Source organism: Eumetopias jubatus, unplaced genomic scaffold, assembly GCF_037043125.1.
Source record: "Eumetopias jubatus isolate StellerSeaLion01/CBP00866 unplaced genomic scaffold, mEumJub1_p1.0 scaffold_1, whole genome shotgun sequence".
In the NCBI taxonomy this organism is placed as follows: Eukaryota; Metazoa; Chordata; class Mammalia; order Carnivora; family Otariidae; genus Eumetopias; species Eumetopias jubatus.
The window spans coordinates 140,452,868-140,480,855 of record NW_028274807.1 but is presented as its reverse complement, the minus strand read 5'-3'; the positions used below and the strand labels follow the sequence as shown (position 1 = coordinate 140,480,855).

Here is a 27,988-nt window from a genome sequence, read left to right as displayed (position 1 = left end):
ACTGAACCTGTTCACACTGCCTACAATGGACTCCACTTGTTGTACCCTCCCTAACCCTGTTCTCACTCCCCAGTCTTTCTCGTTGTGTTGCCCCATTACTTTTCTGTTCCCTTCTCTACACATTTTTTGTGAAGGCAGAGGCTATGTTTGTCTTACTCAGCATTTGCTGTATCTCTCACAGTACCATGCCCATAATAGGGGCTCAACAAATACTGGTTAAGTGAATGAATCTCTAAAATGAGAAGTCATTGCTTTTCATGATGTCCTTTTTGGTTCCAGAAAAGTCAGAAGTAATCTCTGGCCAATGAAGCTTTCACTTATAAAATCTGAATGTTGAGTTTATAGGTTTTACTTCGATCTCAAGACCCTTGGTAATTGCAAACTATTTCAACTCAGAGTCTATCTTTCGTAATTATTATGATGGTAGTTGTTATCACATGGCATAAGTTTCAAGTTGGAAACAGAGAGTATAGCATAGGTTGCAAGAGAAAAGCTTTGGGGTCAGATACATGGATTTGAATCCTGGCTTCAGCATTTTAGTTTAGAGGCCCATGGCAAATTACTTAGCCTCCAATAAGCTTCTTTATCTGTACAGTGCACTGATGATAGCACTTATCTCATATGATTGTCTTAAAGACTAAATGTACACAATTCATATCAAGTCCACAGTGCCTTATACTTCGTAAATCTTCACATGTTCAAAAATCAAAATATTCACATGGATGTGTGTAGCAGTTTTATTCACAATTGCCAATATTTGCAAACAACCAAGGTGAATGGATAAACTGTGATACAACCAGACAGTGAAACAGTATTCAGTGCTAAGAAGAAATGATCTATTAGGCTATGGAAAGACATGGAGGAAACTTAAATGCACATTACTAAGTGAAAGAAGCCAATCTGAAAAGGCTACCTGTTGTATGAATTCAACAATATGACATTCTGGAAAGGGCAAATTTTGGAGACAGTAAAAAGATCAGTGGTTGCCAGGGGTTGGGCATTGGGGAGAAATGGATAGACAGAGAACAGAGGATTTTTAGGGCAGTGAAAATACCATATGATATTATAGTGATGGATACATCTCGTTTTACATTTGTGTAAACTCATAGAAGGTACAACAACAAGAGTGAACCCTAGGGTAAACTGTGGACTTTGGCTGGTCATGATGTACCATTGTAGTTCATCCTTGGTATAAAATGTACCATTTTGGTGAGTGATACTGTTAATAGGGGAGACTAAGAAGGTGTGGGAGCAGGAGGTAGATGAGAAACCTCTGTACCTTCCTCTCAGATTTGTTGTAAACCTAAAGCTACCCTAACAATGTCTTAACAAAAAAGAAAAAGTAACACACTGAAGGTGAGAATTGTGAAATTTCCAAGGTACACAGAAGGTACAAATCACAATCTTTTAATTCATTCAAGTGCAATTTCTAGGACATCTTCCTCCTATTTGATCACACTATCCTACTTGAGCACAAACTTTTGTTTATTGTCAACAGCTCCCAAACAGGTAAGACACTCCTTCCTTCAATGAGTATTTGTTGACCATCTGACTGGTCCAGGGCACCATGCCGGGTAAGGTGGGTCAAAAGAAACTATAGCCAGTAAAGTCTTGAGTAGGTGAAAGAAGGGGCCAGAATGTTACTCTGCCAGTCAGAGCCAGCCCATCTTTGGGGTCGAAGTCAGAGTGAACTGAGTTTGAGCACTTGGATAGGCAGAGAGGAGCTAGAAGGTCATTCAGACAGTTAATAAATCTTTATTGAGCACTTGGATGTTTGGCAGTGAACAAAACAAAGTCACTGTTCCTTTAGAACTTATGTTTTCAGGGATTGCAGAGCAGGGTCCATAGGACACAGACTCTCAAGCCAGATTGTCTGGGTTCAACTGCCAGCTCCCCACTGCCAGATACAGGACCTCTGGCAAGTTCCTTCATTTTTTTTTTTGCATCTCAGTTTCCTGTGAAATGGGGTTGTTTTATTACGTGACTCCATATCGACAACTTTCTTAGAACTGTGGTGGGCCCATGGGAAGTACCATGTAAATGTAGCATTTTGTATTTCTTGGGGGAGAGAGACAAGTAAACAGGTAAAAATAAAGCAGGGTAAGGGGATAGGAAGTGTCTGCCTTGGGTTGTATGGCTTGGATTTGGAAATGATTCTTGCATTTTTGAAAGACTTGGTCTATTTCCATAGGAAGGCGAACATTAAACATACTCGGATATGGGTGACGTGTGTGATGATTTTAAAAACCCATGAAAATAAGCACTGCATAAAATAGATGACTTCTCATCATTACTTGTGCTTATCCAGAGGTCAGACTTACCCTTATCTGAGCTGAAATTTCAGTAGTCATAATAAAGGTCAGACACCCAAGTCCATTGACTTGGCATCAACTTGGGATTTATTAAATCTTCCTTTGGGGATAATTATAATTGACCTGGGTTCTAGCTTCACAGCCCTTAGCAAAGTCACAGTGACAAAATGACAATGGACTGGCTCGTATCTGGAAAAGAAACTAAAACCCCTCCTAATGAAAGTTAAAATTAAAACTAGAGGCAGAATGGAGAAGAGCACAGCAGCCATAATATTGACCCTGGGCCATCAGGAAAAAGTTACACAGTATTTAGTGTATTGTTCCGGAAAGACTTGGAATTGTTAATTTCAGCAAAGTGTGTATGAAGTAATATTTGATTATTAAAGTGGTAACATTTATCTAGAAAATTCACTTAGGCGAATAGATAGCTGGAAAAATTCCACCAATAAATGAGAGTTAGTGTTAGTATAGCATTAGATTAACAGGGAAGGCTCTCCTTGGCTTTAAATTCCTGTTCTGCCACTTACCACCTGTATGACCTGGGACACATTGCTTAACCTCTGTGGGCCTCAATTCACTCATCTGTGAAAGGGGGCAATAATGGCAGCTGCCTCCAGATTTGTTAGGAGACTTGTATGAGTTAAGGTATAGAAAGCACTGAGCATGGCACTGGCATGGGCTAAGCACCATGTAAACATTTGCTCTTATTATTATTTTATTACTAGATAGGGGATCTTGGCCAAGTTACTTGGCTTCTCAGTGCCTCAGTTCCTTGTTCTGTAAGTTGGAGATCATACACTACCCACCACATAGGATCATTTTGAGGATTAAATGAATACATCAAAATGCTTATGGTAGTAAACCTGGAATAATATTAGATTTAAAAAAATTAAAATCAAGACTATTTGTGACTTTGAAAATAAAGCTTTTTTTCTCATTTTTTTGTCTATGATTTGTTATCAATGAATCAAAGTCAGTGAATATAGACAAATGATTAAAAATGAGTGTGACAGGCTCTTCAAATTGAAGTAATAGTAATATTACCCATGACAATATTTACAAACAGCTATCATAATAATAATTACTTATATTTCTATAGCTGTTGACAGTGCTGAAGGGGTTTTGCTTTATTTTATTTAGTTCCAACTACCACTTTGTAATGGGGATATTGTTATTTCTATTTTGTGGTAAATGAGGGAACTATTAATTAGAGAGACCCTGGGACTATCCGAGATCATGTGGCGGGCACATGTGGAAACCAGGTCTCATCCATCACCATTGCTCCTTTGGACTACCTCTCAGTGGTATAACCAGAAGAATTCACATTCTCAAACCTGTCAAGGCTCATCAGTGGAGACCACAAATTCTTAGAATGTGCATGTATGTGCTACACTTGAAATAAATGTGAATATTCATCTTTAGGAAATGGTGTTGTCCTGTTCCTGTATACTTGAGGTAGTCCATATTCAACATGAGTATCTTACTTACTTTGTGGCTTCCTTGTGTTTATGAGATTTTTGTCAAACCAACATTCTGTAACAACTGGATCCTGGTCAGCTGGGGCAAACTTACTATTTGCTGATAGTTTTCCCCCATTATCTTTATTCTCCATACTTAGTGATACTCTAGTTATACATGGAGCTTCCCAGTCATGTTTCACTTGGGATTTTTTCATTCATTCATTCATTCATTCACCCATTCATTCATTCAGCAATCGTTTGTTGAATACTTCTTTTGTTATAAACTAACAATGCTGTGCTGGATGCTGGGGATGAGCAAACTGGCTGTCATCCCTATCCCTGATGAGTTTATAGTAACTAAAGGAGACGGATGTGTATTTTTTGAATTATTACTTGAATCTGCCCCTTTATTAAGAGCTGCAAGGCAGTGCCTGGTGAAGCTGTGGCCCCGTCAAGGAGGCCAGTGGAAATTACTTTAAAGAATGGACACTTGAGTTGAGACATGACAGATGAGTCTTCCAGACCTTCCCATACCAATCTGTTCCTTGAGTCCAGAAGTAGAGATCTCGGGGTATCCAGCAGAATCCACTCCAGAGCAAGGATTCAGGGGCCAGGTATGAGTGGGAACTGTTGAAGATGGCAGAGGTATCATCCCATGGAACACCTCATAGGCCCTGTTAATTTTTGTTGTTATCCTAAAAGAATTGGGAAGCCCACAAAGGCTTAATTGGTCAGAGTTGTACCATAAAAAGGGTGCTTTTGTTGCTGTGTGGAGAACAGATTCCATGTTGTTGGGCAAAGACAGTAAACGGAAGTTGAGGGACCACTTAGGAATGGATTGCTGTAGTTCAGGTGAGTGATGAGGGACACGAGGGTGTTGGCAATGAGGGTGGAAAGAAGTGAGTAGATAGGGACCATATTAAAAATAGTAGAAAAACAGTCAGGATTTAGTGGCCAAACAACTAAGGGTATGAGGAAGAGAAGGGTGCCATTTTTTCTGACGTTCATGCCAAAGGGCTGTACTTTGAGACTATTTGTGACTATTTTGTTCCATAAGTTGGCTGTAGACTTAGAGGCTGCCACTCATTCATGTACCATCATTCACCTCTCTCCACATTCCTCAGCTCCAGTTCAACTCATCTACTTGCTGTCTCCCCATCTCTTTATTCATTCACTCTCCTGGAAAGTTCTTCACAAGCCCTACCCATTTTTCTGGACCTTCTTCACATCAGTTCATGAGCCTTTCCATGACTTTTCAGCCCGCAGTGATCTTCTTTTCTCCCGAATTCCTTCAATTTATAATCTCCTTTGCAAGTTAATTTCCTCTGCTTTTTGACATTTCTAGTATTCTTATTTAGTCCCTTGTATTAGCCTGTACCATAAGAAATTGCCGCCCTCCCCTTTTAAGGCCCAATAGCTGTAGTTTCATGTTGTTTAACCTACGCATTTATGGTATCACACACACACTGAGATATGGATAGATTCTTTTTGCAGTGCCCAGAAGTGTCTTGTGCACAGCCAGAGCATAGTAAATAATAAAATGCACTTAAAACGAAGTGTTACTAGATGAAACTTAATTTAATTTTATGGCTTAAAAGTACTTCTAGTTTCTTGTAGTGCCTCCAATTGTTATGAACATCGATGTGTTTACTCGGTGTTCTCTTCACCCTTAGAAGGTCTAGGGGGTTGGTCTGAGTCCATACTTATTTATTATCACCATGACTCATTTGTTATTGTGATTTATTACCATGATGGTTAACTTTGGGGGTAAGACATTTTTGACCATGTCTTATTCAGTGCAGTATCCTCAGTGCTTGGCATATATGAGGGGATCAGTAATTGCTTTTTGAAGGAATGAAGGAATATCATTGTCACCTTTCTCACAGAAAAACGGAGAATAGCATGTAATCTTGCTGTGTTTGGGGTCAATGAGAAAAAAGAAATTTGGTGTGCTACTTAAGTTATTTTCGTTGATTGGTTAATATAAATTTTCCCCTCATATCATCTGGACCTTTTTTTTTTTCTTTTCAATATCACTACTTAATATATGGGTCTCAGATTTCATTTGTTTTAACACAGATATATGACAAAATATGTCTTGAGTAGGTTTGGGTCGGCAGCCACCAAGGCATGAACACAGACATATCACAAATATCATTATGCAGTGGCAGTGGAGGGAATCCATAAAAACTATATTCATATCTGCAGCTATTTCCATTTACCAAGAAAGATATAAGTTTGGGAATAGAGCTTCAAAAGAAGAAACTTATAATGGTATCTGTTGCCACATACTTTAGTTGATTTTGGAGCAGCACCTGCAGTCCAATTTGGGTTAGTACTGGCCAGAGGAAAATGAGGGCAAACTCTTAAAGAAGTGTCTAACATACAGTAGATGGTCAATAAATATTTATGGGAGTGAGTGGGAGACAGAATACAAATGGAAATTTTTATTCTTTGTACCTTCAAGTGCTTGTTTAAATGTAAGATAGAAAATTGTTTAAAGTATAAACAATTTGCACAAGGAAGGTGTCAAGTCTACTGACTCAGGAGCAAGGCCATGATAATACTTGCCCTTAGCTGGTGACATATTCCTGCCAATGGAGGTTCTGTAGCAACTGTGTCTTTGTTTTCCTCTGTATGGTGATATGAAAATATACCGCCTACCTATTTCACATGAGTGAGCCAGGATGAATGAATGGATGTTTGCAAGCACCCCAGGGTCCAGGAGGTGAAGTTATGCAAGCATCAGTTGCTATTAGATCACCCTTTGCCCTCGGCTAAGGGCCAATGTCAACAAGTCCTCCCTTTCTTATCTACCCAGAGCTTGTATTAGGATTTAGATCCCGAAGGTGAACTGAGTGGGCTCTGTTCTCCTTCTTCTTATAAAGGTGCTGTGTGGCCATGGATACTCTTTTACCTCTCTGGGTCTCAGTTTCCTCTTGTGCTAAATGAAGGGCACTGAATCATGATCTTCAACCCATGACCTGTAGATCTGTTTTATTTGTCCCGCGCAGGAGTTTTGTTTTGCTTTGCTTTATTTTTAATGTGAGTTTAATCAAATCCCTTTAGGGAGGTATGCCTTCTCAGGTTTGACTGAAGCTCTGACTAGATCTACTCTATGCCTGTCATTCATTTACATTCCGTTCCTGGCCCTGGAAGGTGTTAGAAACCCTCATATCAGATGTTCTCTAAGATTTTTTCATATAGCTGTTTCTGTTCTGCTAGCTCCACACCTATTTACCGTTGAAGAGCGATCACAATCTAACATAAGGGATGAAATCAAGTCTACAGTTTCGAGAAGCCGACTTCCTTTTTGAGCTGTAACAGGTACAGGTATAAGCAAGTCTTGTTTCTTATAGGAGTTCCTTGAGTTTTTGATCACTTTACTTTCAAAGTGTGTGTGTGTGTGTGCGCGTGTGTGCGCGCGTGCATGCGTGTTTTATTTTCCAGTCATTTGACCAATCTGACTTGACATTTTCTGTGCAGGGATTATAGTTTTCTAAAACGCAACCAGTTTGAAAAGACCCAAGCACTATATCTCTGCGAGATTAAATGCAATTATTCTTTGTAAAAAGGAAACACTATCTCTACTCTCACAACACTTTAATTAAATAAACTGCTCAAGTGGCCAATGCATTTTGTTTATTCTGAAATAATTTTGGACTTACATAAAAGGTGCAAAAATAGTACGGTGAGTTCGCATCTACCCTTCACTCAAGTCCCCCCCCCAGTGTTAGCATCTTACATGACCATGGCACAATTATCAAGATAAAGAAATTAACACCTAACTAATGCATTTTAACACAGTTGTCTGATTTCTGGTTTTAATTCTCTATGTAAATTATATCTTATTTTAGCCACTTCGTTTTCAAAGGACCGCTATTAAAGGAATATTGAGAAAAAAAATCTACAGTAAAGGACTTAGAGAAATGATTTTTCATTTTGCATTGCCAGATAGTTATGGGGCTGAAAGTCTCTGTTTCTTTAATGTGTACTCGAGCACAGACAGATCTGTAACTTGTAATCTAATATGGAGGTTAACTGTCATTCATCAAAGGAAATAAGGACTCCCTTTTGTTGGTAGAAGGAAGTTAGAACTTCCTTTTGTGGTAAGCTTTATAACAGTTTATTTTAGTGCTTTTTCAAAATAATAAACCTGATGTAGCCAAAGTGGTAATTAACTGGAGTCATGTTAAACTCTCTTACTGTTTTTACTTTCTAAGTGCTGTTTTTTTCTTAACCATTAGTAAATGTAGTAAATAAAGTGCGGTATTTAAAAACGTGCAACCGAAGTGATTAAGAAAAAAGGTATTAGTGGGATTTGGAGCTATTTTCCATCATGAATCAATTGACTTTCTGTTTTATCTTCAGTAAAGATGAGGCCAATTAAGGATCTTCTGAACAGTTAAGGCAACTGTGGAATAAAAAAGAATTTCTGGGTAGAGAATCTGAAAACCATATCACAAATACCATGTTATTTAGTTAGTGGGTTTATATTGTACAATTTAGATTAATTATAGACAGTTAGGTAATTTTACCATAGCATGGATTTCTTTCTCTGTCATAGGTGTTTACCCTGCAATTACCAAGAGATCATGAGCAAATGAGGTGTGTGTCTCTGGGGACTTCTTTTAGCATTAACCCACATTTCAAACGACAATAGAAGATAAAAATTACTTTTGAGAGTCTCTTTAAAATGGATTAAAAAAATTTAACAATGAGTCAGTACTGTGATTTTGTCTGTACTTGACCAGGGCTGTAAACACCAAACCCATTTGGCTATCCTGTGAGGCGTGGAAAGATCCTTTCTCTCCCTTCTGAGATAGTATTTGGGTTCCATGACTGAAATATGCAAAGGAAAGATACTGAAAGTTTCTGTTCTTAAAGTAATATACATGAGGATTTTTACATATAATCTTTCCCTTCTGCACTCCCTCCCTTTTTTTAAAGAAAAAAATTACTAAATTTCAGCTTTCCCACTTAGAATCAAAGGAAAATCCACCTGAACATAAATGTTTACCTAGTATTGTAATTTCTTTGGCCTGTTCTCATCTGTAAAATAAATGTTAGAAAAATCAGTGGCTTTCTGTTTTTGTTTTTAGCATTTTGTTTCTCAAACGAAACTGTACACAGAACCCCAGTGAAGTGGGACTGCTCCAGCTTAAGTGGGGAAGCCCATGTTTAGCCCTAACTTCTCGGCCATGAGTCTCCTTTTCTGGGCTCACTCTCGCCCTCTTCTGGTTGTCCTGGACTTCACAACTACTCCCTCCTCACAGGCTCTGAACTTGGGGCAGTGGTTCTCAGGAATCATCTAGGGTTGCTGTGAAAACAATATTGCTATTTGAAAGGAGAGACTTCAGTTCTCTAGGCTATTCAGGTGGTCTTCAGACTGGTATGTTATTGGTCCATGAGTAGATAAGTACAAAATTGAGAGTGTTTAGAAATGTTTACAACAATTCGACATTGCTGTGATATCCAAGCACATGATCGGTGCTCACTTACCTTGCCGAACAGGATACGTACCAAAAGTATTGGCCCATGATAGATTACAAATTAAAAAAAAGAACTTCATAGGTCATTGGAAAAGCACTGTTCATGAATATTATATTATATAGAACTCTAAGTTCCCTTCTAAAGACTGAATAATTGAGATAATTCCTGAGTGCGTTCAAGATTATTATAACATGACAAATATTCATCAGTTGATTTGATTTATGAGGAAGCTTTATGAAAGATTTTTGAATTAAAAGAGTAATGACACAAGTTTTTTCAAATAGTTCTTCTATCCATTAGTCCATTAATTTTTTAATACGTAAATGTTTATTGTTTGCCTTCCTTGTAACTAGAGGGTATTATGCTAAACAAAATAAGTCAATCAGAGAAAGACAGTTATATGATCTCACTGATATGTGGAATTTAAGAAACAAGACAGAGGATCATAGAGGAAGAGAGGAAAAAATGAAACAAGATGAAAACAGAGAGGGAGGCAAACCGCAAGAGACTCTTAATCATAGGAAAAAACTGAGGGTTGCTAGAGGGGAAGGGGGTCGGAGATGGGGTAACTGGGTGATGGACATTAAGGAGGGCGTGTGATGTCATGAACACTGGGTATTATATATAAGACTGATGAATCACAGGCCTGTACCTCTGAAACCAATAACCCATTATATGTTAATTGAATTAAAATGAAAAAAGAAAACCCCAAACCAGCCAACTAAGCTTTAAGCTATAGCCCCCCCCAAAAAAAAGTGAATCAGGAGGTCCATTTCCTAGTCTTATGGGGTAATCATGCAATTATAATATTTTGTGCACAGGTTTGCAAAGTGGGGAGTACAAGCTGCTCTGGGGTGCTGAGGAGGAGCACCAGGTTTGGGGGTTTAACGGAGGTTCTAATCCTAAAATCCTAAAATAATTGTTAAAAAGCAAATAATTAATGAACATTGGTAAATATACCTTAACCACTCCTTGTAGATTATGACACATATTTTTTGAGCTTTTATACTGTGTCTGTACTGTGCCATGTGCTATTCGGTGTGTGGGGGATGTATTTGTGTGTAAAGCAGATACAATTTCTGTTCACATGGACCTTAGGATCTAGTGCAAGGAAACCAATAAATGGACAAGAAGATTTCTGATGTTGATGAACTTCAGGAGATGAAACAGGGTGATGTGGTAAGGATGAGTCTGTGGGGGTATATAGTTTGGGCAGGTTCATCAGAGGAGCCCGCACCAAGGAAGGGACCTCAGTGACACAAAGGAGCCAGCCTGGGAATGAGAGAGGAACAGCAAGTGGCAAGTTCCAAGGCTTACAGGCAGGAATGGGGTTGCCATGTTCATGAGCCTGGGAGAAGGCCAGTAGGGCTGAAGTGAAGTGAGAGAGAGAGGGAGAGGGTAGAAGGATCAGAGAAGTAACAGCCCTGGAAAGGTCAAGCAAAGGAGGGAAATTTGAGGTTGTGCTCAGTGTGTATCCCCAGGGAGATTTTTGTACCATCATCATCCACAGCTCTTCCACTGGGGTTGGTGATCACAGTGAATGACATGGGTGTCCTACCCAGAGTCTCTCCCATCTCTTAGGACTATTTGGGTGTCTAGGTATTGGCTTCAATACTCCTTTGCTTCTTACAGTCAGTTCCTGTGTCTCTTTTTTGGAGGACTCCCCCCAAAGCTCCTAGAGTCCCTTTATCCCCAGAAAGGAGTGTCTGGGGGATTATGACCTCCCTCAAAGACTCTTAACCAATGACTTAAGTCTACAGGAACCTGAAAGTCTGCTTCCTTCCTTCAGGTTTAGACAGTCCTGAGGCATAATCTATACTCTGGAGCTCCCCTTGGAATCACACTGAGGCTGCCCTCTGGAGAGCTCTTGCTTTAGGTAGCACCCTTGCTTGACTTCTCTGGAGAACACCTCTTCAGTAAGTTGTCTGCGTCTGGGCAACTTAAGATATGAGCTGCCTTCCCCCCCCCCCCCCAGTTTTGGATTATAACCATTGGTATAACATGATTGTTTTTGTTAATTTAAAATGGGATTAGATGAAATATTTCAGAGCATTTCCAACTTCTCAAAGTTTTCTTCCGAAGAGTTTCCATTTTAACAGCCATCAAGTGGAAAGGATTTTGTTTTTTATCTGAAGGCAATTGTCTGTTTCTACTGATTCCAGTGGATTTGTTTACTGTTTAATTAAGTGAAACATTTCCAGAGAGTTATCTATTCTCACTCTTCCAGCTCACAGAGTAGACATTAATCTAAAACTATTAGATGATTATTTCCTGTTCACACACCGGATCAGTCAAATTATGGAGATTAAATAGGGGAATAAGACGGGGTATTTAGTAGGGTATGATCTGGCTAGATGTGCTCTCCTTCTGGCAGAAGAAGCCTGTGAGCTTTTCCACACATGTTCATGTGCTAATCCTTGTGGCTTCCATTTCCTACTTCTAACACAGTCTGTAGCTATGGTTTGCACAGGAAATCGAAGCCAGCAGGCCAATGTGTCCATGTGGAATTTTCCCTCTGTCCTTGAGGGAAAAGTAAAATCAGATTCTATTAATTTTGACTGGATTTCAATTTATTTTAGATCTTTTGAGGCATTTTAGTATCCACATATAAAAAGCACTTAGATCTTTTGCTTTTAAAAATTATTTGCAGATTGCCTGTCGTCCATTCTTCCTTTCTTCTACCCCTCTTCTCCTCCCTTCTTCCCTTCCTTCTTTCTTTTATCGAAAAGTGAAAGTGAAATCAATCTCTATCTGAATACATCACAAAACATAGTTTGAAGTCATTAAGTGGGTTTTTTCTTTTTTTTTTTGCTTGTGGGAGAATCATATGCCTGTGATAGCCTGTTTTACCGTTAACAGTTTTCACTCTGAGATTGGACATAGTAAATGTTCGGTAAATATTTTTTGATTGTATGAATCTGTGGTGTTATGTCCTAAGCACAATCCTAAAATATTATTATTGTGCTTTTCTTGGTGTGCATCTGTGAAGAGAGACTTGGTTGGTCCCCAACTCCTAATTCCAGCTCAACTCTTTGTCATAAATATGACGACTATATGGGAAAAATCATTTTTAAATCCTTAGATAAACTGTCATTGTACATTTCACAAAATAAAGTTTCCCTCCATTCTGTTGCAGTGAAACACCCATTGGCACATTCCTTTTGCCTTTAAATATCTCTGAGACACTTGGATTTGATCTTTGATTTCACAATACAGTGAGGCATGCAATTATAAGACAATAACACATGCTTTTTCATGCCTGAAAATAACTCTGAAGTTAAGCTGTGGCATTAAAGCACAGTTGGAAAATTTTACATCCAATCAAATTAAACCAATAGTATACTTTGTGTATTTTGTATTTGCTATGTAACTGCAAGTAAGGGTGTCTTCAACTTTTTGTTTCTATTCTAGAAATTAAAACAATTGAATCAGAAATTTAAAAAAGGGCAAACAAATAAATTGTTTTCTGTTCATTGGTTAAGTAATCTGCCTTATCTCTTACTTATCTTTTGAGTGGGAGTAAGAAATAGTATTAAAATTTATCCTAGGAAGGGTGACTATGATAACTACAAAGCTTATCCAAAAGATTGAAATGCCTATTGGGTCGTATTCCCAGGCTGGCCAGCCTGACTGTCCAGATTGTTTGAAAACAAACTTCAACTGCGTAAATTTTAAAGATCTTATTGACTTTATTCAGTGATTCACTAATTGGACAACATCCATTCTAGCAGATAGGAAGGAGCTCTGAGGAGCTTTATAGGCAGAAAGGAGCAGGAACAAGGAAGTTATACTAGCCAAAAAGTAGATTATTGCAAGGTTACTTTTCCCTAGAGGGTAACATGGGTTTATCAGACAGATTATTTAACTAATGCTGATCTGGTGATTCCTGATTGGCTAGTTTAAGTTTTCATATCTGGGAGGGCTGAAAATGTATTTAAGTTTGGTGACCTGGGGCTTAGCATAAGTGACCCCATTTGGGGCCTGTTGGCTTGTTTTCCACAGGATGGTTGAGTGAGTTCAGGGGCTGTGCAAGACTGACCCAATTCTTGCTGAAGAACTTGTGACCGCAGTTGACCCACTGGGGGATTCAGGTGGCAGTTTGAAAGCTTTAGGAATTCCAGAAATCCAGTGAAATTTTGTGTTTACCTTTGACACTGTAATGCTTATTTGCAGGTGGGTGGGGCTTTCTGGGGGATGACCCATGATGAGGGAGGAGCCCCTTGAATTAGCAGCATACAGTTGAGGATACTTGTCAAGAAGATAAGTAAGAGGGCATCAAAGCATTAGTTGGGCTCCAAGTATTTGCTTATAGGTATATATTTTGGAAACCCCCAATGGGGGAACTTTTCCTGACAAGCAGAATAGTATATTTGTTGGGACAATGGGTCAGAATATTTGAAATCAAGGGTGACTCAGAAAACAGAGGCTCATGGGCTACTATACCTATAAAGTGTGCCCTAAATGTATCTGAAGGCCTTTGAATGATAAATGATACATGCTGCTCATGTATTTTTTTAAAGATTTACTTATTTATTTTAGAAAGGGGGGAAGGGGTAGAAGGAAAAGGAGAGAGAGAATCTCAAGCAGACTCCCCACTCATCACAGAGCCCGACATGGGGCCAGATCCCAAGGCCCCGAGATCATTACCTGAGCTGAAACCTAGTCAGATGTTCAACCAACTAAGCCACCCAGACGCCCCAAAAAGCTACTCATATTAACATTTTTTATTGTTGTATTATAAATGAATGTTAGCTTTTGTATATTTAAATAAGTATTATAAAGTGACTTTTGCCTGAGAAGATTTTGGTGCACACAACCCAACTAAAGTTTTCCCCTCTGGTTTATTTTGAAAGGCATGCAATGTTAATTCTGGGGCATTGATGTTTTACAATGCCTGATCAAGACAAAAAGGTGAAGACCACAGAAAAACCAACTGATAAAAAACAACAAGGAATCACCACCAGGTAACCCCTTCCCGAGTTTTTGCTAGTTAGTAACTCAGACAGTGGCCAGCAACCAGATTTAATGGCTTTTTGAGAAATAGAGTAGACCCTTGACAATGGCTACTCTGGGTTATGGTGTTTCCTGAAATGTTTGATCATTTCTAGAGTTCTAAAGGAAATGCTACTTAGTGTGTATAGGTTTCCTTCTATAAAATAGTCTTGGAGGGACAATGCCATCAGTGGGGATGACTAGTTTGCCTGGAGTCTTCAGTTGATTGACATTGTGTTCTTCTTTCTCCTAGGGACTATTCAGATCTTAAAAGACTTCGTTGCCTTTTGAACGTCCAGTCAAGCAAACAACAGGTAATGTTTTAAAAAATTGTGCATGCATTAATGAAAGAGAACACACATGTTTCCAAAGGGATTGATTTAACATTTTTATGAACAATAATATATCTGCTTTTCTTAGTTCTTAGATATGTTTTGTCTTTCTTCATCTTACTGTTTCTCTCATACGTGGTTCAGGTTCTGCCAAGACTCAGCGTCTACAGCCTTTTCATTCTCCTCTCATCACTGGGCCCTACTTTATTTTCTGCTTATTGCCATGTGTCCTAATTACCAAAGCCCTTCAGTCTAGAAACAGTGTACTATTCTATTGAATGCCCAGTGTTTGACTCTTTGGAGCTTTAGGGAATTTGATTTTTTCCCAAACACTGATTACTGAGTTTCCTTTTTTTTCCCCTCCACCCCTCCTCATGCTGCCTAGTTCCTACAGGACTGCTCTTGACGCTTGCTGCAAATTTTATCTCACCGAAAAGCGGGGAAAGGAGTGAATTTGGCTATTTTTATGATAGCATTTTTATATTTTTATTACATGGAAAAAGAATGGTACCTCTGCTTGAGTTTATCTTTAAACTTTCTTTTTGGTTTTACTTCTGTAAGACTTGGGAGAGTCCTGAGATTCGAGGCCATCTGTGAAGATTTGGGGAACAGCACAGCAATGCTAATGCTAATGTTAACAATAGACACTCGGCACCGTTAACTGGTAAATGGTAGCAATGCTTCTTGAACCTCAGTGATCTGGCACCAAAGTCTACCAAGCTGTACTTGTTTAAGTAAATTTGTTTAAGAGCTCAAATGGTGGGAATCCTGATGGATTTTGGATTAGTTTTGGATTAGTTTTCATCAAACTAACCAAGAACTACAACATTTTAATCTATTTATTTATAGTCAAGGATGACATTCTAATTATTTGGTGGCACATAAAGGCCAAATAACATAGTTCATATTTAGGGAACATTTACTATATGTCTGGTGCATCACCCTGTTTAGTAACCACATCTCTCACTTTTATAGATTGGGAAAATGAGGCACAGGGAATTAAGTGACTTTCTCAATATCATACAGCCAACTGCTGGTTGGAATACAGATCTGAACCCAAACACTGCCTCTTTGCAATATATGCCTCTAGCCACTGAGATACCTTTTAAATGACTTGGGAAATTAAATTCCAGTTCAAAAAAAATAGTTGGATAATCCTTGATTCAGAGTAAACATGGTCGTAAAACATCTTTTCACCTACCAATCCTTCTTCTCTGTTATTCATGCTATGGCCCTCAGGAGCAATTTCTTCCCATCCAACTGTGTCAGCAGTCACTCTTGCTCTTTGTCTGTCTCTACCCTGCTAAAAGCATCTGCCTGGCTTGCTGCTCACAGGCCTTCATGGACAATTACCCCAAATCACATCCATTCTTTCTTAGAAAGTAAGCAAGGTAGCTCAGCATATGGTTTTGGTTGTGGTTCCCATTCTTTCTCAGTGTAATCCTAAGATGTAACCATGATGTCAAAGACTTCTCCTTTTTGCTTTTACTATTCCCTTCTCCTGAATTTGCCCTTCTCACAAATTTCTTTCCTATAAAATCTCATCTATTTCTAAGACCCAAATCGAGTGACACTGCTTCCGCAAAAAAAGCTTTCCTTCATTTTGCATTCTGGAAGCAATCTTTCTCTTCCCAAAGCACTTTCTTTCACAGTTGTAACACTATGTTCTTCCTTGTTTTGGAAATGCTTGTCTACATGTCTTATTTCCAGATGAGATTATGTATTTCCCAATGCCAGCCACTTTGACTTTGCCTCTGGTATCCTCGACATGGTGAGTTCTGGATCAGTTTTTGTCAAATTGAATTACGGTTTAAGAATTGGGTTACATCATGAGCATGTATAATTTCATGGCCCGAGTAAAGGAAACACCAATGGTGATGTTGTTGTGGTTGTTGTTGTTGTTTTAAAGATGTATTTATTTATTTATCTGAGAGAGGAAGAGTGCAAGCATGAGTAGGGGTGGGGGAGAGGGAGAGGGAGAGGGAGATCCCAAGCAGATTCTACGCTGAACGGGGAGCCTGATGCGGGGCTCGATCCCATTGGTGGTTTTTGCCTCTAATTTTCCAACTTTGAAGCTCACTAGATCTGTTGTGTCTCCTTTCAACACCACTTTCTTGTTAACACCTAGTGGGGTTAACAAAAGTGAATTTAATAGTTCCTCTTTCTTTAACCAATTTTAGAATTTGCAGTTTGTTGTCTCACAAGTTTACATGGCATAGCTTTTTGCAAAGTCTTTCACATGTATAAAAATGCATATTTGTAATGCTTGAATTATTCCGAAAGTAGGTGGTTCTAAGAAATGAAAATGTCCTCAATGATATGCAGGTCCTGAGGTTCACAAAATTTATTCCTAATTCTGTTTATCAAAACTTAATTCATTTTTAATTTTGAAATACTAAATGTTATTCTGAGTACCCTATTCTCCTTTTAGTAAAATAGTATGGAGAAGAAAGATACTGGAAAGAATAAGTCAAGCATTTATTTATATCTTGCTTGTTCCAGTAAGAATGTAAGGAGGTTTTTACAAAGATACACTAAGTATGACAGTTTATCATAAATTAAAACCAGGACCAAAGAAGAAAGAAGAAAAAGGGCTGGGGACAAAGTAGAGTGAGGCACACAGAGATGCCCATCGAAATATGCAAGTGGGTCACATATTTGGCTCTGAGACTTTTAGCAGTCAATTTGAAAAGGGAAATTCGGGAGTAAGGCTCACTCACCTGAATTTCTGATCTAACAAGATCTGGCCTGTTATTTGCAAATGGACCAAAATGGCCAATTAATCGGTTGCAGAGGAAATTTACTTTGTGATTTAGGCAGAGAATTGCAAAGAACTGAATGTCCTTTATCTGAATCTCTAATGAGCCAAGCCACTTCTGTATTGTTTCCTTGTGTTCCAATGTTCTACTTTCGTTCTTTGTCTTGACCGCTCTATCTCTGTGTGCCTTGTTTAACCACATTAGAGCTTGCTGTTCTGTGGGACAGCCCAACAGTGGGACAGAACACTGAGGGGGCAGGGTTAGAATAACCCTGTAAAGACAGTAAAGACAAATAATTCAAGGAAAGGAATTGCCCCAAGGTTGTTGAAGCAAAGTGAAATTACAAAGTTGGTTGGAGATTTTACCAGAGGTTTCCACAAATCTTGAAGTAATCTGCCAAGAGCTGGAATTCAGATTTTTTTTCCCCCTACATTCAAAGCCACAGGAAGCTGAGACATTGGTTTGCAATAAGTAAAAAAAGGTAGAAGAAAGAACAAATGAATTCCTTATAAACCAATTAATTACCTTGAAATAACAGGTTTTGATAAATACTGTGGAAGGAAAAGGCATAAGGCAGAGTTCCTGTGTTCTGAGGGATGGAGGTATAGGAAAGGCAGTTATAGCACATGACAAGGCAAGACGTGAGTCCTGAAGGAATGGTACAGACACTGGGCATATGGATTTTGACAGGCATAAGGAGTCCACTTTTAGCTCAAATCACAGGAAGGAGATGGTTCTTGGAAAATGTCTGGTTTTCCATCCATGGCATTGGTGGAAAGGCATTATCAGTGAAGTGAGTAAAATAATCAGATATCTGAAGAAAGGAAAATCACGAGCATTTAAGTAAAATGGTGACTAGACGTTTCTATTGGAAGTAATCATACCTAGAGCTAGATGACTTTGTGCAGTGTCTAAAGGCCCATCTACACATTTTGTATTTGACCCTGTAAGCAATAGGGAATGTTGACATTTCCAATCAGAAGTGACACAATCACATTTTTAGGAAAATCCTTCGCTTCAATCTGTAATCTCTTCACTTTCCACCCATACTATTCAAGCTGCTCAGGTACCTCTCATTTTCTAGAGCACACATAGCTGTCCTCTGTCTTCCCACCCATAAAAGTCTGTCTGAAATGCTCTGAAATACTCTTGGCATCCTGGCCTGTGGCCCACCCTATCTCTCCTTTATTTTCTACCGCAACGAACCCTTGTTCACTCTTCTTGCAGCCTATTCTCATGCTGGTTTACCCCTCCCCTGCCCCCTGGGACCCTGAACTCCTTAAAGGCAGATGCCATGGCTGTTCAGCTTCCTGTATGCCCAGTGCCTCATCACACTTCTGACAAATAATGTGTCTGCAGCAAAAGTGTGGAACAGATGGACGCATCTAGAAGTGGTGAACAATGAACCAGTTTAGCAAAGAGATGGGGGAAAAAGTAAGCATTCATTCAACAATTTCACTTTTGAGTACGTACTGTGTGCCAGGCTTTGTGAGAGGTGCTAAGAACACAAAGATAGACAGATAGGATGCTGCCCTCAAGGTGGCCATATTCAAAGGGAAGAGGCTGATGTGTAAACTAGATGTACCAGGTGTGGTAAGTGCTATAAGAGAGGTCAGTGTAGTAATGCCACCAGGGAGGGAGTGAACCGCTCTTCCAGGAAGGCTGGGGCAGGTGCTCACCAGGATGCTGTTTGAGCTGAGCCCTGAAACATGATCAGGAGTCACAGTCTACAACACACACCCAGGTGTGGAGTGGTCAAACGCTATGGTGGTTTCTGGGTCAAGTGACCAATTCAATGCAGCCAGAACTTGGGGCACAGTTTTATATTTGCCTGCCCTGTTTGGCTTATTCATGTACTTATTTATATTATATGGACTTGTGGATTCTTATTTTAGTCCATGGTGGATTTATTATCAAATACTGCATAGCAAATCAGTCTAAAACTTAGTGGTTTAAAGCAACAATGATCATTTACTGTCTCTCACCCATTTTGTGAGTCACAAATTCAGAGCAGTTTGCCTGGATGGTTCTGGTTCAGGTCTCTGATGGGGTTGCTGCGAGGTACTGTGATCCTCCCAACACCAACTGGGGCTGGCAAGTAAGTGCTATTTGTGGGTGAGAGGCCTCTCCACAGGGTTGTTTGTTCTCACAGCATGGAGTCTGGGGATTCCCCCAGAACTAACCCCTCTACACGTTGAAAGAAACTATTTAGTCCTTTCAAATATTGTGCAAAGAGATGACGCTGGACTGGGAGACAGGAACAGAACACAGGGAGAGATTTTCAGAATCTCAGTATGAAGAAAACCTTGGGTGAAAGTGGAACTCTGAAAAGCAAGAGGGATGACTCAGGATACTGTTTCTCATCACTAGAGATACATACATAGATGGTGGAGGACTGAGAATGTTGGAGAGGGAGGCAGGTTGCCTGGATTTGAATATGAGCTTTGCCCCTTGCTAGCTATGTGGCCCTTAGGCAAGTCACTTAGCCCCTCTGTGCCTTAGTTTTCTCATCTACAAAATGGTATTTATCTCATAGGGTTGTTATGAGGATTAAATATATTTAATACTTGCAAAGCACTAGAACACTGCCTGGCATGTGGTGAGCACCATGTAAGTATCATCTATGATGATGGTGGTCATAAGGATGCATGATGGTTGGGTCCTGTGCCTTTTGAAGAGGTTTTCAAATCCAAGTGCCTGTAAGTCCATCACTTGTGGGAAAGGACACACTTTAAAATTATCTATGTCAATTTGTGTTATCGTATATTTATTATGTCCAAAGTTTCAGATGTTGGGTTGCCCAGAATAATCTGTCAAATGTAGTATGCTTTAAAAGAACTAATGGCTTAACATGAAGAAATCTGTAAGGGGTGGCTCACTTGGACACCCTGACTGTGACGATACCAGGTGGTGAGTGGTATCACACCAATTTCCCTGGACCTCCTTCTGCAGTAGATGATGAAGAATACGGAGAGCCCGAGGAGTTGGGGAGGCAAGGGAAAAGGCTCTGGGTTTTGAACTGGACTCTGAACTCACATTGTTTTTGTCTGAAGAGGGCTGATTGCTTCAAGCTTCCTTCTAGTAAGTTCATGGTCTTTGCAACGATAGCTGCCAAGTCCATCTTATCTACTGAGTCTCCATGAGTTGATTCCCAATTCTGGTTGCCTGATCTGACGGCAAAGGGAATAGCTGCAAGCCATGGGAGCTTTCCACCCCTTTTCCCTGAATGGCCTGGGCTCTTTTTCTCTGTGCTGGCCACCTTCCCTCTTGTGATCAGTATTCTGGGAGTTGTGGTAATGGCAGGGGGTTTGAAACACCTTGGACCCAGAAAATCCACTTCCTGTTTGCTACATAGTGATGTTTCCTGTGTAACAGGAACATTTGCTCATTGCTGTGACTTCATGGCCAATATCATGTGGGTTATCACATCCAGGGGTTATCTAATTTGTAAGGACACACTTTATTTTGTTAGCAAATTCATCTGTACAGTGGGAATAATCATGAAGATTAAAAGAGTATTTATAAAGCGCTCGGAAACTATGCCAGGTACATAGCAAGTGCTTTATAAATACTAACTCATTTAGTTTTCATAATAACTCTGCACACAACTACTATTATTGTTTCCATTTTGATGATGTGGAAACTAATACACAGGGAGTTTAGTAACATTTCCAAGATCATGCAGCTACCTATTGGTAGTTTTAAACCCAGGGCATCTGGCCTAGTTTGTTCTCTTAGCCAATGAGCCTTACTCTCTCCAGCGCCTGTGGCCCATTGTCTTGTGGTGTTTGTGGATTGATTGGCCCACTGTACTGAGATAGAAAGGTGGTTTAACAGGATGAAAGGTTTATTATTAATGTTTTGAGAATGCAACTGTGCTGGCATACGATGAAGAAGGATTGTTGGGTTTTTTTTGCTAGCCATTAAACAATGTCCTTATTATAATGCATCTTTCTATAACCTGGCTGCCTAATGGGAAGTCAGACATACTCTTTTTGGATAGGGAAAAGATGTCTTTATATGGATTAGTGTAAAATATTTTGGTGGAATAAGATAAGTACAACATATAGTAGCTTTATTTGATAATTATAAGGTATAGAATGGAAAAGTGGATCCTTTATTTTTTTTATATTATGCTCTACTTACCTCATCTGTAATAATTTCACTAACTATAGAATATCCTTCATTTGTACTTTGGAAAGAAGAAAGTATTTGTTTGCACTATGCTCAGCTTTACCATAGTATAAAAAACAGTCCTCAGGGTTATCCCAATTATAGGTACATATTGGTAAGTGAAACTGTTTTAATACTGATAACTTACAATTTATTATGTAAATAATTACAAGTTCATATTGTAAATGGGGGGGCATACTTGAGTTGTTATAGTTCATTTAAGCAAATTTTTTCTTTTTCTTTTTTTTTAAGCAAATTTTTACTTCTCTTTTGGTGAATTCATGACTTTTATAAATATGATTGACTAATCAAGATATTCAGACTGGTTAAAAAGGAGAGAATCTTCTTTACCTTTATGTTCCTAACACCTGACAAGCAGTGTGTATGATTGGCAAATGTTGAAGAATGAATGATGACTTAGTCTCAGTTTGGGGTTTCACACTCTACCAGAGAGTTCTAGCTGGATCTGGAAACTCTCTATTCTGGTGGTACATTTGAATCACCCAAGCAGCTTCCAAAACTCCTAATGCCCAGGCCTGACTGTGTTCAAAGTGCTTCTCACTATAATCAAGGGAGACTGAAAATACATAAATAACTGTAAGATATGGCAGGTGGTGTTACAAGCTATGAAGAAAAATAAAGCAGCATAAGGTAGAGAGAATAAACGTTTAAGTCAAAGATGTTTAAATCTTGGGAAACTATATTTGGCTTGGCTACCATGTTAATTATTGGTTTAGGAAAAAACTCATTCCCTTTATTTGGCCTCCAGCTACCCCTTCCCCCCATTTTGTTACTTTCTTTATTATTATCCTCATGGGTTCTGTGCTTCTATTTCTATAGCTTCCAGCCATTAACTTCGATAGTGCCCAAAATAGCATGACGAAGACTGAGCACATCATCAAGGTGGGTGGACAGAGAGCCCGAGGTCAGGGGCATGAGTCCACAGAAGCTGTTGAACTTGAAAATTTTAGGTAAGAGTCCAGTATCTCCCTTGCCTACAGCAACCTCTTCTAATTAGCCCAAAACTTTGTCACAGGAGCTAAAATTTAAAGCTGTTTCAAAATTTACCATGGGGATTCTTAACTTAATCATTTTCATCCATGCTTAAATTATTCCCAGAAGTAGTGTGTAAATAACAGCTTAATGGCTGCAGCTGGAGCCGACCTGGGTGTTTCAGTACACCTTGCTGAGATACCTTTGGCACTTGTTCCATGAGAAAGTTGTTCCAGGTTGTTGACCTGGCCTGGCTGATTCCAGGCTTTGTCTTCAGCTTTTGGTCTGTCCATACCTTGCCAGCAGTGAGGAGGCATAAAAGAAGCCGTGGCTGTGAACAGATGTGATGGCTAAGGACTCTGGTTGTCAAAGCAACTGAGGTTTGCAGTTGAGGGGATTGCACCTCACCTTTAACATGGAAACCGTCAATCCATGTTCCTCTCTCCTGTCGCCATGTAGACCTCCTAGAAGTTGCACATTTTGTGGGCTACTCCCCTTCCAGGAGCTAGTTCTCTCAGGTTTACAATGTGCTGGCGTCATTTGGCACTAAATGCCATGTAAATAATGAATGGCATGAAATATCAAGATCAATATTCTAGAATGATCCTTTATTTATTTGGCCTAGATTTTGTCTCCCTGTCATTTTATGACAATGAATTTAATAGTCCACAAAATCACATGACATTACACAGTTTCTGTTTAGCGAGGAACACTAAATTCTTTAAAAATTCTTACATATTCAGTCTACTAGTATCCACGTACTAAGAATGCACTACAGACCTCACCTGGCTAGGGTAGGGGCACACTGTCCAATGACATCTGAAAGACTGCAAAGGCAGAACAGTACAAATGATGATATAAGGCCATAGAACTTGCCTTTGAGGTGATATGTTCATGTAATTCCAGCTTATTTGGCCTGGATCTTAAACCCAGTCTATTTTAATATGCACAAAAATAGTATATCATATATTTTATAGCGATGTCACCATTTTGTGCATTATCTCTTATCCTTTCCCAGTTTTAAAGTGGAATGTTTTGTGGTATTTTTAGAACCTCTTTAATTGGCTATAATATCAGAAGAAAGAAGCTGAAGATGGGATACCTCCAGACTTTGTTAAACACACACAGACACATACACACACAGCAAACAATCAGCAACCACAGAAACTTTCACGGTTGAAGGGGTTTAGGCTGTGTTTGATAAATCCGTATTACCTACAAGGAAATATATATGGTAAGCACTGGTGTTACTAGCTATAGCAGCCAATGGGGTTGTGGGTGGAAAAATGAAGGGAAGAATTGTTTACTGCCTCATGCACAGTGTCTAGATAATATGTCTTCATCATACTTTCTCTTCGTATCCCCTTTTCCTTCCTCTGAACAAGTTTATCTATGAAGTGTTTATGAGGAATAATTTAGTTAAATGGTGAAATGAAGTATATATGCTTGATTATAATCTTTATTAGTATTTATAATTGACTTTCTAGTTCCTTTTTTAACAGTTGATATGTGCGTTTAGCAATATGTTAAGTCCTGAGAATCCTCTCAGTATCTGCATGAATACAGATGGTCTGTGCCTGCATTGAGAAATTTGAGGCAGCCTAAAAAATTTCTATTACAAAATGCTTTTCTGTTTGTTCCATATCAGTATAAACTACAAGAATGAGAGAAACTTCAGCAGACATCCCCAGCATAAACTATTTCAGGAGATCTTTACAGCCTTGGTGAAAAATAGACTCATCTGCAGGTAAGATTCTCCCAGAAAAGACCAACAATTTACCCAAGAATGGCATATCTTATACATCTTATTTCTAGCATATGGTTTGAAACAGTTTATGAGATTGAACACATCATACTTAAAAGATAAAATAGAGCAAATATCATTTAGAAGGAGGCAAATGAATAGGCATTGCAGGCGATCTCATTAAAATTACTCTGGTTAAGTACTGCATTTAGCCAGATTTTATGACAGATAAGGTAAAATGATATAACCCACGTTATACTGTTTTTCTTATTATTCTTACTTTGAATTTGGATACTCAGGAGGAGTTTATTGCCAGGATCCTTATGAAACGGACATTGGGTAACCCCATGGCCAACATCCTCCTGGTACATTTTTGTGGTTGATACCAGGACTGATTAAATGGGCTACCCCAGCCTTGACCTTGGGGAAAAGATGAATGTGTAACCTCCAGTCATGGCCCAGTGACGATGTTTCTTCTCAGGACCAAGTCAAATGTTCTCTCCATTGCTCTTCCTTGTCTTAACACAGGTGCAGGGTTGGGACTGTAGAGAAGGATCAGCAAGACCTCTAGATTCTGTCTCACAAACATCAGGGATTTTCAGTGAGCCATTGACTAGTGTTAGATTGTAGTCAGGACTGAATTTTCTATCCATTTGGGCTGCTTGAAGTGAGAGCTGGTTATACTGCTGCTAGATATGAAGGTGGCTCCTAGCATTATGTCATGGTGGGACCTTGCCTTCTACTCTTCCCTGGAGGCCCAGGCTCTCTCCCCCAAGCGTCAGCTGAAAAGTTGCCTATAAAGAACCTTGAATCTTCCCCATTGCTTTGGAACTTGAGACTGAGATATCTGAATTCTTCCCCAGTGAGATAGGGAAAAAATTACTCCTATTCTGGAAAATAGGAGAAATATTAATAATTTAATGCTTTGACCATGTGACTCGGTTCAGTGCAATAGCTGACTTTAAGTAGAACAGTATCTTGGTGGGTCCTGCATGATGAATCAGCTACTAAATATGCCTAAGTGGTGGTCTTATGATTTGATCTTTTGAAGGGGGTTATTTAGCATTGTGTATTTAAGTACTGGACAATAGCTGCCAGATACATTGGTTTAGTTTAAAGCAGTCCAGGATTGGGACTGCATCTGTTACACCTTTGTACTTGATTTAGGCTGAAGATTATTAGACTGGCTTAGATAATACAAAAAGCCTAAAATTTTTATCATGGTTATGGAATTTGGTCCCTGCTCAGTTCTTGACAATATACTCAAAAATTGTTGAAAAATTAATGAACACTACTACAAAGGACATGAAGTTGTCCTGGACTGTGTTCTTCTTGAGCCTGAACAGAGCAGAATAATGGTTAGTAGCAGAATAATTGTGCCTGAAATGTTATTAGGAAATGACGTTCTTTAATTTGTGTTGAGGATGACTATCATGGACTCTTCAAGGGATGCCCAGTAGACCATTTATCAGGTCAGTACTTTGAGGAAGGCAGAATATTTCCTATGTTAAAGATGTGAGAGATATCACTGTATGCCTAGTCTGAGGGCACTAGATGCAGATATTGTTAGGGAAACTAGTCGGGCAAGGGTTGGCATCCAACAGTTGAGAAGATCTTAACAATTCTGAAGTTAAGAGATCTCTTGTCAGGACCTTTTCAAATTCTTAGTGATGAATGAGGCATCTTAGATTGGGTGGAATTACTGGCTTGCAACATGAGTAGTCCCTGGAAATCTTCAAACTAGGAAGAGATGATTATAGATCTCTTTGCTTTCATAGTACGAGAAGGAATTTAGGAATGTTGAACATCAAAGGCATCCTTTTATGTCATCCTTTGGCTGCTGACAGATTGTTACGTTCAGTTCTATTCTGAAAGCAGGGTTGGGTCAAAGATGGCTTAAGTGTAAAGGTCTTCCATTGTTTCTCACCCCATATGACCTTGCTAAGATAGCCAGGATTACCTTTTCTCCTTTTCCCTCTAAATTTAGACTTATGGAAGAATTACATTGCGGCCTTTTCGGGTATAGCTTCCTATCCTTTTCTTTGCAAACATCAGATTTAATGTTGGCCAGAAAGCTTGGATTCAATTCAATAAATAAATTTTTGAATATCTACAGTGTGCCGGGAAGAGAAGGAATAAACAGTGGGGAAGGAAGAGAGGGTGAAAATACAAAGATGAATAGGATGCATGATTCCTTTCTTCTAGGGACTCAGCATCTACTCTCTCTGGTCAGCAAAACAATTACCCACTATCCCAATACGAGGGAAACTATGGTAGATATAAACTATTTATATTATGACAACTAAACACTCGGGGAGGTTGAAGGACTGTGGACTTTGGTCTTTGGTCCAGTTCAGGCTGTCGACAAGACTGGGCATATTCAGGATGCTATGCCATTCAGGTTTACCCTGAGGATATGGCTGATTGGGAATTTTGTCTCATATGTAGAGTGTGAGCCCTTCCAAGTCCTCAGTCAGTTTATGCCCGAGTGACGCCGTTCTTGTTCTTGACCTATTTCATTCTCCCCAAGTGCAATCTTCCCCTAAGCCACACTTCTGGATACCTCCTTTCTGAGTGCTTTTCCTAAGACTGACCTGTGATTACTTTCTTGTTCTCAGAAATGAAATCGCCAGGTGGCATCTGAAATGAGACAGGACTTGTTAATCCAGGGTCAGATAAGGTAACGCTGTAAGCTGCAAACACCTCATGGTCAATCTCAAAGGGCAAGTGAAAGTGTCATGTCTGAAGCTGAGGTTACTCCTGGTTACACATGGTCATGAATTTTGATGTGTGGCAGAGTATGGAAGCAAATTTTGATCTTCCAACTTTCCTTTCTGCCATAACGTCATTTGTCTGTAGGAGAGTCTACTTTAGAAAATAAATCTACCCCCCTTCAATTTCATCTTCCTGTCCGGGGAAGTACACAGGGTGCTTGGTATCCAAGACTAGGTTGTTACGAGGTTGTATAGGGAAGTAAAACTTGTCACAAAATTGACCTATCCTCTAATTAACTGCTTATAAAATTGACCTCTACTCAGATATCTCCTCTGTGTATCTGTTCCTCTGAGCTCCCTCTTTGTTGGTCCATTCCTTTCTGATTGCCAGACAATGTGCAGATCCTATAACACAGTGCAAATATAACATAATCTCCTTGTGTGAAATGAACTTGCAAAACTGGCTAAAGATATAGAATTTCCTGAATAGACTAACAGTGATGGTGCTCAACTGTTGGAATCTAACAAATGAGGCACTGGCAGAATGAGACCACTGACAATTGAAGAAGAGGGTATTAACAAGGAGGATGACAAAGTGGGACTTCAAAAAAGCACATTTGGACCAACAAAGGTTAGGAGAGGCCGTTAGGACAAATTGGTGACTCTAATATATTTGCAAAAATGAACCTCTTTTTGCTGCAAAGGTCAAAAATGAATTCGAGGATATTGGTTCATGTTACACGATTGGTCAGAAAAAGTGTGCCCCAAAATGTCAGCAGAATCCATTCCTGCTTTATTCTAGTTATTAGGGCAGAGTTGCAATTACAACTTAAATTTTGTTCAATGTAAGATAAAATAGGTCTTAGTTTCATACTTTATATTTTAAGATCATGTTTTCATTAAATCTTGTCCCCTGCTATTTAATATGAAATTTGGTGTTATTTAAAGTGAGTTCCCTTAACTGGTCTCTTCCTGGTACGATTATCCCACAATTGCCAGGATATCCTCTCTTCCCT

At 39.2% G+C, this 27,988-nt stretch overlaps 1 protein-coding gene across 8 annotated transcripts in view; it reads left to right on the top strand.

The window, feature by feature from the left end:
• Positions 1 to 14,155: 14,155 nt before the first annotated feature.
• NEK10 (NIMA related kinase 10) overlaps positions 14,156 to 27,988 on the top strand; it is a 211,689-nt gene continuing 197,856 nt past the window's right edge. For all 8 annotated transcript variants that reach the window (XM_088021316.1, XM_088021307.1, XM_088021301.1 and 5 more), the window contains exons 1-4: positions 14,156 to 14,229; positions 14,511 to 14,571; positions 22,362 to 22,492; positions 24,163 to 24,261. In XM_088021316.1, coding sequence (XP_087877442.1) covers positions 14,156 to 14,229; positions 14,511 to 14,571; positions 22,362 to 22,492; positions 24,163 to 24,261 — 365 coding nt within the window. The remainder of the gene's footprint in view (positions 14,230 to 14,510; positions 14,572 to 22,361; positions 22,493 to 24,162; positions 24,262 to 27,988) is intronic.